We start from the raw sequence: 21,714 nt of genomic DNA, 5'->3' as shown, positions 1-21,714 counted from the left end.
CTCCAAGACCTGAGCAAGATTATCGAAAATTCTAAATTATTATATTTTCTCAAAGAACATTGAAAAACAAAGACCAATATAAAGTGTTAAAGGACACCTGTCAACACACTAATGCTGCCCTTACCATGACAGGGCGCAATAGCTGTACAAACATTGATGTCACAGAGGCCTTCTGAATGTGGGAGATATGGTCATGGGACACACAGATGTCATGGTTACTGATGACAGCGGTATCTAGGAGGTTAAATGGGCCACATTGGAGTTAAATCTAATGGCCACAGATGGCAGTTGTCAAGTGCAAATAGCAGCTGGCCCCCACCAGATATGAGGCAGGCTCAGCTCTTAAACCTCTCCATACATCCGTGCCCAAAAAAATTGATGTTCATGTATGTTAAATTTAAATATGTTAAAATTCCAAAATCCTTATGGCAGATAAGTCTTATGTTACAGTGATATGAAAATGTGTAGAATATCCACTTGGCACTGCAATAATTCTGAAGTTATACAGGATAGTCTCTTGCACACAAAACAAGCGACTGTTTGGAGTCATGCACTTCTTTAAAGGGGTTTTACGATGGGGCAATGTCCCGCCTTGTTGACTGATTGGCTAAGGGGCAGTATGACACTCTGAGCCCTGACGTCACTCTGGGCCCAAGTGTCACGATTTCTGACAGAATGACAGTCGCAGCCAGAGACTGGAGCTGGGAACACTGGAGTTTGTTTTTTATATAATGTGCAATGGCCAAAGGAATAAAGAAAAAAAAAACTCTTGCTGGATAATCCCTTTAAGTCTAGGGTACTAGGTAACTGAGTAGCATGGTCCCCTCTTCAATCAATCTGCACTCATCTCACCTCACCTTAGTGGAACAGTGGTCTTGATTCTTCCAATAGGTGGGCCCACTAAAGGTAGGAAACCCACCTTATCAGACATTAAAAACATATCTTGTCTTGTGGATATGCTAGAGATTTCTGAGACTGGAGAACTTATTTAAAGAGAAACTGACAGGCTGTTCACCCCCACTAAACCCAATATACTGGGTTATAGTCCAGATAATCATCTTTAAAAAGAGCTGTTACTTACTTTAATCCTTGGTGTACTTGCAGAGTAATGGCATGTCAATCCACTATTCCTATTGTGCAGCTCTACGCAAGGAAGACAGGGAGCCGGCTCCCCGAGCCCGCGTGATAAATATGCTAATATATTCATCAGGGCATCGCTGCCTTTCAGGTGTAGAGAGGCAATGGCACCTGCACTCTGTTCAGGGAGCAGGGAGTGCTCACCCCCGATGAATACATTAGCATATTTATCACAGGTGTGGGCCAGACCGGGAATATCGAGGAGGCAGGGGAGCTTGGCAAGCCGGCTCCCGGTCTCTATTGCGCAGAACTGCGCAAAAGGAATAGAGGATTAACCTGCCATAACTCTGCAACTAAACCAAGGATTACTGTAAGTAACCCCTCTTTTTAAAGCTGTCCACCTGCACTATAGCCCAGGATATTGGGTTTAGTGCCTTTCAGTTACTCTTTAACCCCTTAAGGACGCAGAACGTAAATGTACCTCCTGGTGAGGTGGTACTTAACGCACCAGGACGTACATTTACGTCCTGTGCATAACCGCGGGCATCGGAGCGATGCCCGTGTCATGCGCTGCTGATCCCGGCTGCTAATCGCAGCCAGGGACCCGCCGGCAATGGCCGACGCCCGCGATCTCGCGGGCGTCCGCCATTAACCCCTCAGGTGCCGGGATCAATACAGATCCCGGCATCTTCGGCAGTGCGCGATTTGAATGAATGATCGGATCGCCCGCAGCGCTGCTGCGGGGATCCGATCATTCATAACGCCGCACGGAGGTCCCCTCTCCTTCCTCCGTCCGGCTCCTGGCGTCTCCTGCTCTGGTCTGTGATCGAGCAGACCAGAGCAGAAGATGACCGAAAACACTGATCTGTTCTATGTCTTATACATAGTACAGATCAGTATTAGCAATCATGGTATTGCTATGAATAGTCCCCTATGGGGACTATTCAAGTGTAAAAAAAATGTAAAAAAATGTAAAAGTAAAAGTAAAAAAAAAGGAAAAACCCCCTCCCCCAATAAAAAAGTAAAACGTCCGTTTTTTCCTATTTTACCCCCAAAAAGCGTAAATTTTTTTTTTTATAGACATATTTGGTATCGCCACGTGCGTAAATGTCCGAACTATTAAAATAAAATGTTAATGATCCGGTACGGTGAACGGCGTGAACGAAAAAAAAAAAAAGTCCAAAATTCCTACTTTTTTTAATACATTTTATAAAAAAAAAAAATATAAAAAATGAATTAAAAGCTTTTTATATGCAAATGTGATATAAAAAAAAAGTACAGATCATGGCGCAAAAAATTAGCCCCCATACCGCCGCTTATACGGAAAAATAAAAAAGTTAGAGGTCATCAAAATAAAAGGATTGTAAACGTACTAATTTGGTTAAAAAGTTTGTGATTTTTTTTAAGCGCAACAATAATATAAAAGTATGTAATAATGGATATCATTTTAATTGTATTGACCCTCAGAATAAAGAACACATGTCATTTTTACTATAAATTGTACGGCGTGAAAACGAAACCTTTCAAAATTAGCAAAATTGCATTTTTCGTTTTAATTTCCCCACAAAAATAGTGTTTTTTGGTTGCGCCATACATTTTATGATATAATGAGTGATGTCATTACAAAGGACAACTGGTTATGCAAAAAACAAGCCCTCATACTAGTCTGTGGATGAAAATATAAAAGAGCTATGATTTTTAGAAGGCGAGGAGGAAAAAATGAAAACGTAAGAATTAAATTGTCTGAGTCCTTAAGGCCAAAATGGGCTGAGTCCTTAAGGGGTTAAATGGTAAGCCAAAGGGAGCATATAGCATTAAAGGGGTACTCCAGTGGAAAAGTCTTTTTTTTTTAAATTTTTTTGTATCAACTGGTGCCAGAAAGTTAAACAGATTTGTAAATTACTTCTATTAAAAATATGAATCCTTCCAGTATTTATTAGCTGCTGAACACTACAGACGACATTCTTTTCTTTTTAAAACACATGCTGAATCATGAGCACAGTGCTTTCTGCTGACATCTCTGTCCATTTTAAGAACTGTCCAGAGTAGGAGAAAATCCCCATAGCAAACATATGCTGCTCTGGTCAGTTCCTAAAATTGACATAGATGTCAGCAGAGAGCACTGTGCTCGTGATGTCAGAAGAGAGCTCTGTGTTCCAAAAAGAAAATAATTTCCTCTGTAGTATTAAGCAGCTAATAAATACTGGAAGGATTAAGATTTTTTAATAGAAGTAATTTACAAACACCAAAGGAATAATTACTAGATATCCAAAAAACTTATGAAAAACATTACAAAATCTTTATTAAACCAATACAGACATACATAAAAAATACATAAAAGATGGCACAGCAAAGTAACACCATGGATAGAAAATACCAAAGGTAAGCCGTATTTACATATAAGTTAACAGTCCAGATAAAGAGTCTCATTCAGGAAGCATATGTGCAGCAGGTAAGAATAAGAAAGTAAGAAGTACCATGAAGACATAAACCAGACTAATATTACCAATACCATATGATACAATAGGTCTTACCCAGGGATATGCTCAACCCCTACATACGTTTCGCTCCTTCGAGCTTGCACGCCCCCTGAGGAAAGTTTTCCACCGGAGTACCCCTTTAAGAATCACAGTATCAAACCCTCTAGGGTACCACAGTTGCAGGACCTGGGCCTAGAATTATGCCATCTCAGAAAAGAAAGAACACATGCCTAGGACTCTTCTAGTATGTCGTTGTGATAATAGTCATCAAAATGAACATTATTCTTTTAAATACATTGTTATGTGAGGAACAGATGGTAAAAAGAAATTTTAGTGATGTCACCATTAGTAGTCTGCCTCCAGAGATGATAGTTGGCAGATTTATTATATCCTTATAATAAAATAATACCTTTTTTTTCCCTCTTCTTCCCCTACATCCGTTTCCATCTATTGCCATTAAAATTAATGATAATTAAAAACTGCTAAAATTAAAATGGGCCAGGGCTAAATAACTTGTGTAGCATTTATTGTTAAGTTTCCTACAAATGAGTATTGTCCCCTGGCTGCCAAGTGTAGTTCCTACTTAGCCAGAATGAAACATTTGTTCGGAACATTTACTTGGAAATTTGTAAGTGTGCACCCTCTTATAGCAGCATAATATGCATCTGCTCTTGTAATTTAGTAATCTGCTTTCAGGTACGAAGTGTGAAATTAACATTGATGACTGCAAATCCATGCCATGCAGAAACAATGGAATATGTAATGATGGGGTTGGGAAATTCGAATGCCGTTGTCCCGCTGGCTTCAGAGGTAAAAAGAGAACAACGGCATAGTAAAAGCAAAATGGTATTAACTGAATTGACATCATTTAGACCTATTAGAAAAAATACCTTTGTCTAACTAGAGATGTAAAGAGGCTTAAATGCAAAAAAATCCACCTACAGGAGAAATAAGTGGCTGCAGTGTTACTAAAACAAGCTACTAAAATATGGTACCTAGAGGGGTAGACCAATGACATAAAATAATAAGTTATGACACAAATCATGTGTCTTTTTTTTCAAGATCTGTAAAAGTGATGTGACAAGTGATGTGACAGCTTCATGATAGATGGGAGTCTTTAGCTGGCCATCGATATAAGGTTAATGTAGGCCAAACACGCCGATCACCTAATGCAGTGCATCCCAACCAGAGTACCTCCAGCTGTTGTAAAACTACAACTTCCAGTATGCCCGGACAGCCAAAGGCTGTCTGGGCATGTTGGAAGTTGTAGTTTTGCAACAGCTGGAGGTGCCCTGGTTGGGAAACAGTAATGTGTATGGGGGCGTCCCGATTGTCCTCCAACATAAAGCGTCTGGTAGCGGCTTTATCTCCTGTCTTTACATGTATGTATGCTCAGCAGAGCGTGCATGTGCATGAAGGGATCCCAGGAGATAGCTGTTCACCAAATGAGCATTCAGCTGACAGCTATGAAAAATGTGTGGCCAGAGGTAGGGACATCCACAGGATATGTGAAAACTGTCTCCAATGGGAAAACCTCTTTAAAGGTAGGGTCACACATAACAGATCTGCAGCGTATTTTATGCTGTGGACCTGCCGATGACCCGACCATTTATTGAGCCTCCAGCTGTACCCCTGTGTCCTGTTCGCAGAGACAATGCGCCACTCCAAAAGCCACACAGGGACTTGCGAGTCACCACACGCATACGCAGTGTACTCAGGCATCGTGGCAGCTCGCAAGCCCGTGTAGCTGCTCAGAGCAGCGCATTGCCACTGCGAGCAGGACACGGGAGGAACAGCTGGAGGCACAATATAAGGTTGGGTCATCGGCAGATCCGCAGGATAAAATGCTATGCGGATCCGGTCTGTGGTACCCTACCCTAAAGGGGATACCCAGCAATAGAAAAGCAGAGCTAAAACAGTACTTCACCTGTCTTGTGTGTGGTATTACAATTTGGCTCTAATCACTTTCAAGCAACTGAGCTGCAATACCACACATGACCGGAACACAGATGTGGTGCTGTTTTTTTAAGAAATCATATTTGTTTTAAATAACCCCTTTAGGGTCCATTCACATGTACAGTATCCTGCACATATTTGATGAGCAGGATTTGAAGTTGCAGATTTAAAGCAGTGTTCAGTCACTTAGTTAAAGGGGTTATCCACCATAAGGTGATTTTAGTACATACCTGGCAGACAGTAATGGACATGCTTAGGAACGATCTGCGCTTGTCTTGGGGCTAAATGGCTATGTCATGAGATTACCATAACACTGTGCCTAGCTTTTTGTGAACTGGTATTTCCTGTTTGACTTTTCTTTTTTTGACTACAAATCCCACAATTCCATGTTCCTCCCTCCCACACATCAGCCACCCCACCCATTGAAACAAAAGACCTGTGGTTCTCAATCAGGGTGCCTACAGTTGTTGCATTAGTTGCAGATTGATCTCTCTCCCACCAAGCGATCCCTCCACCCATTGAAGCAGACAGGCTCCCTGTCATCAGCTGACTAGTGAGTCAGGTCTCGGCCGCATTGCAACCTGGGAAAAATCTGAGACAACAGTAATTTTGTATGCTGATGAATATAAATATTGGGGTGAAAATCACATAAGTATTGTGAGAAAACCGTCACATACAGGTACAGACACTAAATTATGAACTACACTAACTTTACAGCCCCTGTAGCATAGTCAAATAAAAAAAAAAATTCCTGGAATACCCCTTTAACATTAAAATCTACAGCATAAAATCCTGCACATCAAATATGCGCAGGATACCGAACATGTGAATAGACCGTTAAAGTTCAACTATTTTGTAGCATTATAGCACTAAAACCATGAAATATACTGTACACTGTACTAATCATTCTTTACAACTGGTCATGTCATAACTTGTAAAAAATAGAACACTGCTTGCCTTTCACACTAATGTACTTTAATATATATGTACTATTGTAAGATAATATTTATCTTAAATTACTTTAAGGTTCTATATGTGAAGAAAATATTAATGAATGTGCTTCTAGTCCGTGTAAAAACGAGGGCACGTGCATTGACAGCATAAACATGTACCACTGCCGCTGTGCGAATGGATTTCTAGGTAAGTTTAATTTTTTTTTAAATAAAAAGTACAATTGATTTGTTATGCACAATTTAGAAGCACATATTCATATAGAGATGGTTGTGTTGACCATGGCTTGTATTAATCATTCTAGTACATGGTAAACAGTTTGCACGTGCTGCAGTTGTTAAAGTGGTGTGTGTTTGGTAAGAATAAAGCTGAACCAGCAGATGAGCTGTGATCGGTTACCACCTGAGAGGAAAATCAGATTGTTTGTCTCCAACCGAGTAAATAATAGTTAGTGTTGCTCGCGAATATTCGCAATGCAAATTTTATATAGTGTGAATATATAGTGCTATATTCGCAAATATTTGCAAATATTCATTTTTTCTTTCACAGTACACATCACTGTGATCATCCCTCTCTACTTCCAGCTTGTGTGGTGTAAAGAAGGCTCTAATACTACTGTGTGAGACTGGCATGCGAATTTTGCATATCCGAAAATAAAGCGCGAATATTACGAATATGCGAAATTAGCGAATATATGATTAATATTCGTCCATATATTCGCAAAATATCGCAAATTCGAATATGGCTTATACCGCTCAACACTAATAATAGTCCTACGGCTACTAAATAATGCCAGTATACAAGGAACATACTTTATCACCATACCTTTTACCATCATACTCTTACTCAACAAAAAACAGTGTATCAAGTCCAACATTACCAATAATACCATTATACAAAGGGCACAAAATACCGCCACATCATGACCATATAGCATAACAACATACTGTCACACAACAAAGACTCTGCTGATTATGCAAATGATTACATACAGTAACTCACAGGGGGCATCTTCTCTGACTGTAAATGTTCTCTATCCTATTTTTCTTCATCCAGACCACCATGACAACTTCTATCTATGACTTGTATCTGCAGAATCTTCACCTTTTTCCCACCCAATGTGCCCCAAATAATGATAATGTTCCTCTTGGTAACTAGGTCCCATCCCCCCCACCAGTAGGTAGATGGGTATTAAGTTACATATATAAAAGTTCTTTGGGTGAAGGACTTTCATTGTTGGATGTTGCCAGGCGGCAGAATAAATCCTCTGATAAATGACTTTTGGAACATCTTGTAGTAGAGCAATGTTTTTTTTTTTTTTTTTTTTTTAATAAATCTGTGCAATTCATTTACAAATCTATTTATAACTCTATACTAAATAACCTGTTTTACCATGGATCACAGGCAGCATACAGATGGGATTTCTTTCAACATTTTAGATTCAATGAGAATATAAAAACTATTCTTGTGATAAAAATGTAATATCAAGAACAGTTTAGAAATGACAAATAGATTACTAGAACTTTAGGATATTCATCGTGTATAATGTATAGATGCAAGCGGCTTTCTCCTGTGCTTGCATCTCTGCAACAGATATGACGATCGCAGCGGATGTCAGGAGTGACACCCACGTGATCTGTCCTTAACTGCAGGTACTACTGCTCCAAACATGGAGCATACTCTTAATGAGTACCTGCATTAATAGACAGATCGCAGCGGGTGTCACTCCTGACACCCGATGCGATCGTCCTGTATAACGTATAGATGCGGGCGCCTGGCCGCTCTTCTCTGGTCCCACTGTAGTATCAGTATATGCCGTATATATACCTAATATTCGTATTTCCCGCAGAGAGCTGTGAGTGGCTGGAACCTTCTGGCCAATCACAGGTCTCTGCGGGAAATATGAATAAGGGATGTTAATTCTATTTACATCACTGGCCAGGTGTAGTATAGTGCAGAGATTCAAATGCAATGGATAGTCGCTCCATCTCTGCAATAGATAGTATGATCGCATCACTCCACACACCTGGGGCAATCTGTCCATTAGTACAGGTACTAATACTCAAATCATGGAACAGTCTGTAAAACACAAAAAGACAAAACAGAAAAAAGTAAAACACACACACATAAAACACATTATTAAAATACATTACTAATAAAAAGGGGGGGCAGTCCTGCTAGGCTAGGTCAGAGTAAAATATATAAGGTCAAAAATTAGGAGAAAGAGAGAGAAAAAAGAAAACGTGTCTAAAATAGCATAAAATGATAACATTTATTTGGAAAAATGATGTGAGTTCTGCGGCAGGGCCCTTGTCACAGACTGGTCACTAGATAAAAATGGTTACAATGGTATAAAATGCTAAAAATATAAAATATGCACAGTGGTATTGCACTTCAACAATTGGATAATGAGACAATGAAAGTGGGGCAATGGGACAGTGCAAACAGTATCTGTTTAGTTATACTGTAAAGTCATATTATAGGAGCCAGGATTAATCCAGATGAAAGTACATAGCAAAAAAGTTGATAATCCACTAAGGCAAATTTTCGGTAGCTCTGGAGCCTCCCAGATTGGGGCCCACTATAAACGTTTTTAGGTGCAGAGATACAGGCGATGCCCCCTCTACCCCGACGGCATGGGGACTGAATGCAAGAGGGCAATCGCTATACAGTTCAGGCACTTAGTGCCTCTTACCGGCTACAGTGTGCACAGTCAGGTGAGTGCAGCTGTGCTTGCGATCTGGATACACGTCCCTCTGTCCCGGTGGCACGGGAGAAATGTAGGAGGGGTGATATGATCCGGTGCTGGGGGTCGGAGATGATGGCTGGGAAGCAGCGTGTGGCAGCGCTGTGAAGCCTAGCGGTCATAGCAGCGTATGGCAATGCTGGAGGTATCCTCTCTACCCCGATGGCACGGGGAGCAGGTGAGAGAGTAGGTGAGGACCGGCAATGCGGTAATGATTGTCTCAGATGATGTGCAGGGTTGTCTTAACACCAGATGCGTTTCGGGGAACTGCATTCCCTTTTTCAATGGTGGAGGTTCATGAAGACTGTATGGGTCATGGCTGAAAATTTCAGTCTTTTATAACCCATTTTGTGGGCGTTGTCCTTGTGTAATACAAAGGCTGGATGCGGGTTTTGGAAGGGAAGTGTCAGAGTTTACAATTAGCTTCAATAAAGTTTTTGGACACGTTCAAATAAAAAAATAAAAAATAAAAAACATGGAAAAAGAATAGAATACAGAGAAAACAGAATTGCATAGAGGAATAAAAGAAAAATACTTAAGAAGAAAAATAGGGATACATATGATACTGTGTGTAAGGAGAGTAGTGTTATGTTTCTAATTGGATAGATATTAAAAGGCAGTCTTTTACGTTCTTTAATTTTGGTTGCTATGCATTATGCTCGTGAATTTTGGTTGCTATGCATTATGTTCGTGAATTTTGGTTGCTATGCATTATGTACGTGAATTAGAGTAATGGATGTAGTGCTTTGAAAGATAAATTTTAGAGTATTCTGACATGCAAAGGGAAAGGGAAAGAAAAGTACGGATACAGTAAGGATAAATTACAAATTTATTTATGATGCATATTTTTATAAATGTTATTTGAGTGAATAATGAATAAAATTTAGATGACGTGAGCTGCAAAAATGGTAATGATGCTGTTTATGTGAAAAGTATGGGAAAATGGATCTGAAAATGTTTGCCTGGTCAAAAATGATTTGACTGGATACTCGTATTTCGAATGTCCAGTGATAAAAAGGGATATCATATGTTTGAGCTCTATGTGTGCAGATTTAGAGACTAGCCAATAGGGCTAATATTTAATATATAATGATAATAAAAAGGGGGAAAAAAATTATAATTCAAATGTTAGGAAAAAACCAGAGGTGATAAAAAAACTGGTATAAAACAGGTTGGGAGATAAAAATATAGAGAATTTATTTAGAGTGTATATGAATATTGCTATATGTGAAATGAGGGCATGAATATGATACAGTGAAAGATAAAATAGATGTGGGTATAAATATGATGTGGTGAAGGAAAGGGACGGGGTGTGATCGAATAGAGCTGATAGACTAGATTAAGTAGATTTATATGTTCATATGGTGTTTATTTAAAATAAAATAAGTATATAATAGTGTAATAATTTATACCTATAAAAATTTGCACCCTACTTATAATTAAATAAAAATAAAGAATTTTCATATATAGGGGGGAGGTGGAGGGAAAGGACTGGGAAATGAATAGTTAGGGGGGTATGTTTATAAAAAGCCGAATAATTCTAGTTCTGCGTTCAAGCCTTTGGGTTCGAGGCTGCCAAACTCATAAATTTTTCGTGCCTCGGCTTTTGACATTTGTATAATAAAATTGCCGCCTCTCCAATTTCTTTTTACTGTCTGAATAGCAGCAAAAGTGAATTCTGATGGGTATGATTTGTGGTATTTGAGGAAATGGGCCGATAGCGGGTGTTTGTCGCTGCTTTTTTTATGTTATATATATGTTCAGCTATACGTGTTTTAAGGGAACGTTTGGTCCTGCCGATGTACTGTTTTTGGCAGCTGCATGTAATGATGTAGATAACACCCTTGGAATTGCATGTTAGGGATTGTTTAATGGACCACTGAAAGTTATTTGAAGTAGAGGTTACTTTTTCTGTTTTCTTTGGAAATTTGGTGTTTTTGCAACCTGAACAGGTGCCACATCTATGAAAACCGCCGGTGGTCAACCATGTGTCTGATTTCCTTTCTTTGGTGTTACGTACAGTGGGAGCCACTTGTATGCTCAAATTGGGCGCTCTTGTAAAGACGATGGGAGGTGTGCTGGGGAGAAGAGGGCCTATTATTTTGTCTTGTAGAAGGAGGTGACAATGTTTCAAGCAAATTTGTTTAAGTTTTTTATACTCTTGATTAAAAGGGAAAATTAGACGTGTTTTATTATTATCAGCGTTGGATGGTCGAGTTTGTTCCTCAAAAAAATTCTTGCCTGTTTAGTTTTTTTACTTTTTCTTTTGACATTGTAAGTGTTTTAGTGGGATAGTTTTTAGCCGCAAATTTTTTGGTGAGATCGGCTGCTTCTAACTGATATTGGGTCTTGTCAGTGCAATTTCTTTTTAGCCTTCTGTATTGGCCAATGGGGATATTGAGTAACCATCTTGGTAAGTGGCAACTTGAAAAGAGGATAAAACTGTTACGTGCTGTTGGTTTGGTGAAGGTGCTGCAAGCTAGTTTTGTGGGGGTGGATGTGATTAAAAGATCTAAAAATTCAACATGTGTGTTGCCAATATGTGGAGTAAAATTCAGGTTCCAGGTGTTGATATTTAAGTTTTCAAAAAAATAATTAAGTCCTTCTATGGGTCCGTTCCAGATTAAAAAGATGTCGTCTATGTAACGGCGCCAGAGTACCAGATGCGCACCGAGACTTGGGGTAATATTGCTGTGCTCCCAGTGGGACATGAATAAATTAGCATAGCTCGGTGCAAATCTGGTACCCATGGCAGTGCCGTTAACCTGTAGGTAAAAATCCCCCTCAAAATCAAAATAATTGTGAGTTAAAATGTATTCAATGGATTCTAGAATAAAAAATGTTTGCTCGGGTAAAATATTGGCTTCAAGTAGGTGATATTCTACTGCAGACAGTCCCAGATTATGCCGTATAGAGGGAGCTGACATCTAGGGTGGCTAAAATATATTTAGGATCCCAAGGGAACTGTTCTATTATCTGTACAATCTGTGTCGTATCTTTTAAGTAGTATGGGGTGGATTGTACATGGGGTTGCAGAAATTTATCAATATATTGAGACAGATTCGATGTTAGGGAGCCTATACCCGATATAATGGGTCGGCCGGGGGGGTGTGTGGGGTTCTTGTGGATCTTGGGGATACAGTAGAATACCGGTAGTCGTTCTTGTGTACCGAGGATGAACCTAGTCTCTTTTTCTGTTAAGATAATTTTTTCTTGGGCACGGTTGCACATAGTTTTAAGTTCTTTAGAAAAGAGGGGTAGTGGATCGCTATTGAGCTTTTTGTATGTATTGGAGTCTGATAGTTGCTTCAGACACTCTGAATTGTAATCTGATGTGTTTAATAGGACTAGACCACCCCCTTTATCGGCTGGTCTGATGGTGATCTGTGCATTTTTTTGGAGCTCAGCAATGGCCATTCTTTCTTTATATGTCAAATTTGGTTTATTGATCTGTCTAGTTGGCAGTTGGGATAATTTACTCTCTACTGCATGTTTAAAAGCAGTTAGAGCTGGACCTGCTTCTTGTCTCGGATAAAGTTTAGATTTGAGGGAGCAATCTGTGTATAAAAGGGTCTGATCCTGATTTTTTGGGGGAGAGGGGATGTTTCAAAAAATACTTTTTGAGGCATAATTGTCTGATATATTTTTCAATCCCAATATAAGCATTGAATTTATCTAGTGGATGTGTCGGGGCAAATTTAAGGCCTTTATTAAGTAAAGAAGTTTGGGCTGGAGTAAGGATGTGTTCGCTTAAATTGATGATGGCACTGGGTTCTATTGTAGTTTCCCTATTTTGGACGGGGGTTGTGTCTGTGTATTTGGGTCTGTTTTTTCATCTAACCCTCTTTTTCTGGGGGTGGGTGCAAGATTGGGTGTTGAGAAGGGGTGACAATGGTATCTGGTGTATATCTGCTGGGGTGGTGTGCTTCTTGACTGAGTGTGTGGGTGGGGGTGCTTGATTCTGATGTGTGGAATTGGGAATCGGAAGTGGTGTGGGTAATAGTGGAGAGGGTCTTGCCGTGGGTTGTGTGTAAGATAATAGTGGAGGGGGTCTTTGTGTGGGTTGCATGTGAGGTATATGTGGACGTCTCTTTTTGTAAAAGTCCATTGTGTGATTGTTTCTCCAAGATTGATGGTCAGCGTGATTGGGTCTGTTGTGCCACTGAGGTGAATGTTGGGGGTAGTTTTGGTAGGTTGGATTGGGTTTGGAGGTTCTCCAAGGTGAATGGTGTGCGCGTGGATGATATGTATGGTTGGATCTTGTGGACTTCCAAGATGAATGCTGTGAAGGAATGCTATAAATTGGTTGTTTAACTGATGTATCCGGATTGGGTTTGGGATTGGTAGAGAGCCATAGTAATTTTTTTGATTTACGCTGGATAATATCTTTTTCTAATTTATCTAGTTTAAAGCATATATTGTTTTGATATTTTAGATAGAGTTCATTTTGCTCATATTTAAAAAGTTGATCTTTGATAGACACCAGTGTATTATCAAATTCTTCAAACATTTGTTGCCTTCTCTCTATGATTAATTGTATAAGGATATGTGATTGCTCCTTCAATGAGTCGTGCCATTTCTTATCAAAAACCGGACTTGAGAGGTCAGATGCCGGTGCTTTATGTAATGTTAACCCTTTAGGTATCATGTCCAAGGTTAGGAGATGTTGCAGACTTTTAATTTCCCACTGTTGCTTAAGCCTTTTAAAAGAAATATTTTTAAAAATTCGCTCATCTCTATTCTTAAGGTTGAAAAAAGAGTCCATCAATTTCAGCCTGAGTTTCTACTGAGTTGATCCAGAGGAAGGCAAGAATCCCTCATACTAGAGGTAAAAATTCCTTCCCGACTCCAAATATGGCAGTCAGAATAAATCCCTGGATCAACCTTCTGTCCCTATAAATCTAGTATCCATAACCTGTAATGTTATTATTCTCCAAAAATGCCTCCAGGCCCCTTTTGAACTCTTTTACTGAGTTCACCATGACCACCTCCTCAGGCATATAATTCCACAGTCTCACTGCTCTTACAGTAAAGAACCACTGTCTGTGCTGGTGTAGAAACCTTATTTCCTCCAAATGTAGAGGATGCCCCCTTGTTAGATGCAGTCCTGGGTATAAATAGATCATGGGAGAGATCTCTTTACTGCCCCCTGTTATATTTATACATAGTTATTAGGTCTCCCCATAGCCTTCTTTTTTCTAAACTAAATAACCCCAATTCTTATAATCTTTCTGGGTACTGTAGTCCTCCCATTCCCTGTATTACCCTGGTTGCCCGTCTTTGAACCCTCTCCAGCTCCACTATATCTATCTTGAACACTGGTGCCCAGTACTGTACACAGTATTCTATGTGTGGTCTGACTAGTGATTTGTACAGTGGTAGAATTATTTCCTTGTCGTGGGCATCTATGCCCCTATTGATGCAACCCATGACTTTACTTGCCTTGGCAGCAGCTGCCCAACACTGGTCACTACAGCTAAATTTACTGTTAACTAAGACTCCCAAGTCCTTTTCCACATCACTTGTTCCAAGTGTTCTCCCATTTAATACATAATCCCAGCCCGAATTTCTCCTCCCCATGTGCATTGCCTTACATTTATCAGTGTTGAACCTCGTCTGCCACTTCCCAGCCCAAACCCCCAAGCTATCCAGATCCATTTGCAACAGTTCACTGTCCTCTATTGTGTTTACCGCTTTACAGAGTTTAGTATCTTCTGAAAAGATTGCTACTTTACTATTCAACCCCTCTACAAGGCCATTATTGAATATATTAAATAGGACAGGACCCAAGAGGGACTCCTGTGGTACCCCACTAGTAAAAGTCACCCAACCAGAAAAAAGTACCATTAATAAACACCTTATGTTTCCTATCACTGAGACAGTTACCTACCCACATGCACACATTTTCCCCTGCTCAATCCTTCTCATTTTATGCACCAACCTTTTATGTGGCACCGTATGAAATGCTTTGGAAAAATCCAGATATATGACATCCAGTGATTGCCCCTGGTCCAGTCTGGAACTCACCTCCTCATAAAAGCTAATCAGGTTAGTTTGACAGGACCGATCCCTCATAAAGCCATGCTGATATGGAGTCATACATTTATTTTTATCAAGATACTCCAAAATAGCATCCCTTATAAAACCCTTAAACAATTTACATACAACGGAGGTTAAACTAACAGGCATATAATTCCTGAGGTCACCTTTTGACCCCTTTTTAAATATTGAGACCACATCTGCCATGCGCCAGTCCTGTGGAAGTCCCTGTCACTATAGAGTCCTTGAATATTAAAATAGAGGTCTGTCTATTACATTACTTAATTCCTTTAGAACACGTGGTGAATGCCATCTGGACCTGGTGATTTGTCTATTTAGATTTTTTGTAGGTGGCACTGTACTTCTTCCTGGGTTAGACAGGTTACTGTACTGGGGAGTTTACCTTATCTCGCTGTATTGCACCTGGCATTTCATTTTCCTCGGTGAATACAGTGAAGAAGAATTTGTTTAATATATTAGCTTTTTCCTGATTCCCGTTTATAATTTCTTCTTTATTGTTTTTTTTTTTAAAGGGCCAACAGGCCGACACTTTCATTTTTGCTATTTATATAGTTAAAGAACATGTTGGGGTTAGTTTTACTTGATGTTGAGTCTTGCTGTCTCTACTTTTGCGGCTTTTATCTGTTTTTTTTTTTACATATTTTAGATTTTTCTCTATAGCTTTTTAATGCTTCTTCACTGCTGACCTCTTTTAGTAGTTTAAATGCTTTATTTTTGTCATTTATTGCTTCCTTAACATTTTTATTCATCCACATTGGTTTTCTTCTATTCCTTACAGTGAGAATTTAAAATATTCTTAAAAGTCTCCCATTTAGTGTCAGTATTCTTGTTTATTTTTAGGACATTCTCCAAATTTATATTGTTAAGGGCATCTCTGAGATGATCAAACTTGTTTTTGTGGATCCTTGAGAGATTCCCTTTTTGCAGAACAAGTTATAATGTATCATATTATGATCACTATTTCCCAGTTGTCCTTCTACTTGTCAGGTCTGTTGAATAATATTCTGGTCGGGCTCTGTACCATTTGGGACAGATAATTGTCTTTAGCTATAGTCATAAACCTGTTTCCTTTATGAGATTCACAGGTCTCAGTCTCCCAGTTTATATAAGGATAGTTAAAGTCCCCCATTATGTTGACCGCCCAGTCATAGCTATTGTCCAACCAAGTCTCTGTTATACTCACTATGTCATAATTTTCCTCAGACATTATCAACTCCAGTTCATCAGTTTTATTGGACAGAGTTCTGGCATTAGTCAACATGCAATTCAATGGTGTATGTTTTTTTCCCTATGAAGTCTATCCTTATTAACCATTCTAACCCCTCCCTCCGCTCAACCCCCAAGTAGATTAATAAGCCCATCTCTCTAGCTACACTATCTTCCCCCTCTATGTTATATGACTAAGCCTTAAGTATTCCAGGTTATATAGCTTGGAGTTGGGAAAATATGCATAAAAATTATGACATGGTCAAAATACTCACTTGCCTAATAATTGTGTACAGTGTATATGTGGTGTTTGATCCAAATGGCAATTTTTTTTATGTATTTACAGAAAAAAATGATCTGGCATACATTTTGTTGTAAAATAAAAAAGTATATAGCCTTATTGTCAAAATCCACACAGTGGATGACATAAGCCACTGTATGCCTATACAACAGCATATGTTACAGCCTTCCTTTGGAGGTGGAGTTCTAAATGAATATCTCTAACACAGGAAAAAAAACAAGATGTGAGCAGAACCTTAAAAAAAAAAAATAAATAAATAAAAAGAAGAAAAAATAATTGAACCTTTGTCTCACAAGTTATATCAAAGCTATAGACTGATAAGAGGATGCTCTATGCTTGGTCAAGTACACTTTAGAAAAAGATTATTCTCTCATTTTATAGTTCATTTTCTTATTAGTTGCGGCTGCTGAAGTGCATCCTTAGTGGTACAGTACTACAGTATATTGATCCACATTGATTGACATAAAGTGTAGCCATATTACACTTGACTTCCCTGTGCGTACTACTTGTAAATGTGAACGGTAATATGGGAGTCTTTGTTTAACCCCTTCTTTGCATCCATTACAGTCCTTTCAGCTCTGTTTTTCCGATCACTCTAATGTAAAGAAAGGGTGTGTTTTTGCTTCTCATACTTAAAAGAGTAGTCTAGTGAAAAATAACTTATCCCCTATCCAAGGATAGGGGATAAGTTTATAGATCGTGGGGGGTCCGAGCCCTGGGACCCCCCCACAATCTTCTGCATGGGACCCCGGCAGTTTACCGGAAGCTGGCACACCCCCTCCATGTATCTCTTTGGTGTACATGAAGGGGCGTGTCGGCCAGCCCTCCATGCAGGGTCGATGTGCCCCCTTTTAGTCGCCTGTCGAGACCGCGTGCAGAAGATCGCTGATATGTATAACTTATCCCCTATTCTTGAACAGGGGATACTTTTTTTTCACCAGACAACTCCTTTAATATCATAAAGACCTATTATTGCCTCCCGCAATGACGATGGGATATTCTGCATATAATATGTGTAAAACTGAAGACATCCAGCTGATGAGGATATTAAGCAGGTCACCTTGGCTAATATCAGATTTCTTTTATGCCTGGGCATTTTCCTTCCTAGAGCATTGGCCTCACATCGGCACTGCTGTCTATGCACAACATATTCGACTTTCATAAACAATCATAAACGAGTTAATCTTTATGATTTTTCATGGAATAAAGAAAAAAGAATAACATCCTGCAGATCTAGCCGGCCTCAGCGTTCTGTCTTAGGCACCTGCAGAGAACAGTAAATGCCAATTTTCTCAGCACCATGGCTCACTGCAGATGTCTATTGTCTGCTCTCAGCATTAATCCACCTCAATATTAGAGAAGATAGTTATTATGATCCCATGGCATTCCCTGCTAGAATCCTGCTTATTAGATAATATTGCATGCTTCAAGTGACCTTGGATTGAATTAAGTAGTCTTTATGTGCTGTTATGATCAGCACAAATAAACACAGCCCTTTATGCCTTGGTTTTCTACAGTCAGACCACAGGTCAAAATAAAGTTATGTTTTATACAAGACGTACACATAAATCAGCAAATATGTGAAACAGGTCAGAATGTAAAGCTGTAGCATAAATGTGTATTATTGTTCTTTTATTTTGCCTTGTGTACTATAGAGGCAAGCCATTGTCTCCTCTCCTTTCTCTTTATTTCCTGTAATGCTTTTATAACTATAATATTATCAGCATTTTTTTCTTTATTTCTATTTTTCTATTATTTATTTTTCTTAGTGCAGCAATTCCATAAAGGCATGAAAGGCCTTGGAATTCCTCTCTTGGACTGCATTTGTCATTTATAAATTTAGATGCACTACTGTGGTAGATGCAGTGACAACTGATGTTAAAACTGATGTTAAAATTGAGACATTCGCCAGTATATATCCTTATATGAAGGACATACCAGAGCCTACACACCAACGCCAAGGTTTCTCAAGGGACCTAACACTAAACCATCCTTTGCCATATGGGCAATATCAGGGGCCAGTGGGCAATTACAGCATTATTAGGTCCGACTCACAGCCTGCTCCCAGTTACCTCCGGTGTGGCTGGGCACACATACAATGGGAAGAGGGAGGCAGGCTATAAGGTCCACCCAAGTTGGCTAATGTGTTGCCGGCCTTACAGGTGAACCTAAATGCTGCCAAGAAAGTGATCAAGGTTCATTAAATATGGAGGTTATACATCTTCAAATATAGGATTTAACCCCTTCAGGACCAAGCCCATTTTGGCCTTGAGGACCAGAGCGTTTTTTGCACATCTGACCACTGTCACTTTAAACATTAATAACTCTGGAATGCTTTTACTCATCATTCTGATTCCGAGATTGTTTTCCATTACATATTCTACTTTAACATAGTAGTACATTTTTGTGGTAACTTGCATCCTTTCTTGGTGAAAAATCCGTAAATTTGAAGAAAAATTTGAAAATTTTGCATTTTTCTAACTTTGAAGCTCTCTGCTTGTAAGGAAAATGTATATTACGAATAATTATTTTTTGATTCACATATACAATATGTCTACTTTATGTTTGCATCATAAAATTGACAAGTTTTTACTTTTGGAAGACACCAGAGGGCTTCAAAGTTCAGCAGCAATTTTTCACAAAATTTTCAAACTCAATATTTTTCAGGGACCAGTTCAGGTTTGAAGTGGATTTGAAGGGTCTTCATATTAGAAATACCCCATAAATGACCCCATTATAAAAACTACACCCCCAAAGTATTCATAATGACATTCAATAAGTGTTTTAACCCTTTAGGTGTTTCACAGGAATAGCAGGAAAGTGAAGGAGAAAATTCAAAATCTTAATTTTTTACACTCGCATGTTCTTGTAGACCCAATTTTTGAATTTTTGCAAGTGGTAAAAGGAGAAATTTTTACTTGTATTTGTAGCCCAATTTCTCTCGAGTAAGGACATACCTCATATGTCTATGGAAAGTGTTCGGCGGGCGCAGTAGAGGGCTCAGAAATGAAGGAGCGACAAGGGGATTTTGGAGAGTACATTTTTCTGAAATGGTTTTTGGGGGGCATGTTGCATTTAGGAAGCCCCTATGGTGCCAGAACAGCTAAAAAAAAAAACACATGGCAAACCATTTTGGAAACTAGACCCCTCGGGGAATGTAACATGGGATAAAGTGAGCCTTAATACCCCACAGGTGTTTCATGACTTTTGCAAATGTAAAGATTTCTCCCGATTCAGAAAACACCCCATATGGGGGTGAAAAGTGCTCTGCTGGCGCACTACAGGTCTCAGAAGAGGAGTAGTCACATTTGGCTTTTTGGAAGCAAATTTTGCTCTGGGAGCATGCCGCATTTAGGAAGCCCCTATGGTGCCAGGACATAAAAAAAAAAACACATGGCATACCATTTTGTAAACTAGACACCTCAGGTGTTTCACAACTTTTGCATATGTAAAAAAAAAAATTTTTTTACCTAAAATGCTTGTTATCCCAAAAATTTTACATTTTTAAAAAGGGTAAAAGCAGAAAATAGCCCCCAAAATTTGTAACACAATTTCTCCCGAGTACGGCGATACCCCATATGTGACCCTAAACTGTTGCCTTGAAATACGACAGGGCTCCAAACTGAGAGCGCCATGCGCATTTGAGGCCTAAATTAGGGACTTGCACAGGGGTGGACATAGGGGAATTCTACGCCAGTGATTCCCAAACAGGGTGCCTCAAGCTGTTGCAAAACTCCCAGCATGCCTGGACAGTCAACGGCTGTCCGACAATACTGGGAGTTGTTGTTTTGCAACAGCTGGAGGCTCCGTTTTGGAAACAGTGGCGTACCAGACGTTTTTCATTTTTATTGGGGAGGGGAGGGGGGCTGTGAAGGGGTATGTGTATATGTAGTGTTTTTTACATTTTATTTTATTTTTTGTTAGTGTAGTGTAGTGTTTTTAGGGTACAGTCACACGGGCGGGGGTTCACAGTAGTTTCTCGCTGGCAGTTTGAGCTGCGGCAGAAAATTTGCCGCAGCTCAAACTTGCAGCTGGATACTTACTGTAAACCTCCGCCCATGTGAGTATACCCTGTACGTTCAAATTGGGGGGGACATCCAGCTGTTGCAAAACTATAACTCCCAGCATGCGCTGACAGACTGTACATGCTGAGAGTTTTAGTTTTGAAACAGCTGAGGGTACACTGGTTATGTATCACTGAGTTTGTGACCTAACTCAGTGTTTCACAACCAGTGTGCCTCCAGCTGTTTCAAAACGACAACTCCCAGCATGTACGGTGCGTGGTGTACGGTGACTGCTGAGAGTTGTAGTTTGCAACAGCTGGAGGCACACCGGTCGTAAAAACACTGAGTTAGGTAAAAAAAAACTCTGAGTTTCACAATCATTGTGCCTCCAGCTGTTGCAAAACTACAACTCTCAGCAGTCACCGACAGCCAACGGGCATGCTGGGAGTTGTAGTTATGCAACCAGCAGATGCACCACTACAACTCCCAGCATGCACTTTAGCTGTTTGTGCAAGCTGGGGTTGTAGTTATACAACAGCTGAAGGTACACTTTTCCATAGAAAAAATGTGCCTCCAGCTGTTGCAAAACTATAAGTCCCAGCATGCCCATAAGGGAATGCTGGGAGTTGTGGTTGTCTGCCTCCTGCTGTTGCATAACTACAGCTCCCAGCATGCCCTTTTTGCATGCTGGGAGCTGTTGCTAAGCAACAGCAGGAGGCTGTCACTCACCTCCTCCTGCTGCTCCGGGACACAGGTCAGTCCCGCTGCTCCTGGGGCCCCGATCCCAACATTGACGCCGGGGATCGGGGTCCCCAGCTCTCGGGGTCCACGTCCCGCTCACGTCCTCTGGAAAAGGGCGGAGCGGGTTGCGGGAGTGACACCCACAGCAGGCGCCCTGATTGGTCGGCCGGTAAACCGGACGACGAATCAGAG

At 39.9% G+C, this 21,714-nt stretch overlaps 1 protein-coding gene across 6 annotated transcripts in view; it reads left to right on the top strand.

The window, feature by feature from the left end:
• The window catches only part of SVEP1 (sushi, von Willebrand factor type A, EGF and pentraxin domain containing 1), a 401,736-nt gene that overhangs the window by 238,432 nt on the left and 141,590 nt on the right, over positions 1 to 21,714 (top strand). For all 6 annotated transcript variants that reach the window (XM_056519354.1, XM_056519345.1, XM_056519336.1 and 3 more), the window contains 2 exons: positions 4,254 to 4,367; positions 6,540 to 6,653. In XM_056519354.1, coding sequence (XP_056375329.1) covers positions 4,254 to 4,367; positions 6,540 to 6,653 — 228 coding nt within the window. The remainder of the gene's footprint in view (positions 1 to 4,253; positions 4,368 to 6,539; positions 6,654 to 21,714) is intronic.

The sequence above is a fragment of the Hyla sarda genome, chromosome 1 (genome assembly GCF_029499605.1).
Source record: "Hyla sarda isolate aHylSar1 chromosome 1, aHylSar1.hap1, whole genome shotgun sequence".
Taxonomy (NCBI): Eukaryota; Metazoa; Chordata; class Amphibia; order Anura; family Hylidae; genus Hyla; species Hyla sarda.
The sequence above is the reverse complement of the archived record's forward strand: the minus strand, read 5'-3'. Positions and strand labels throughout refer to the sequence as shown.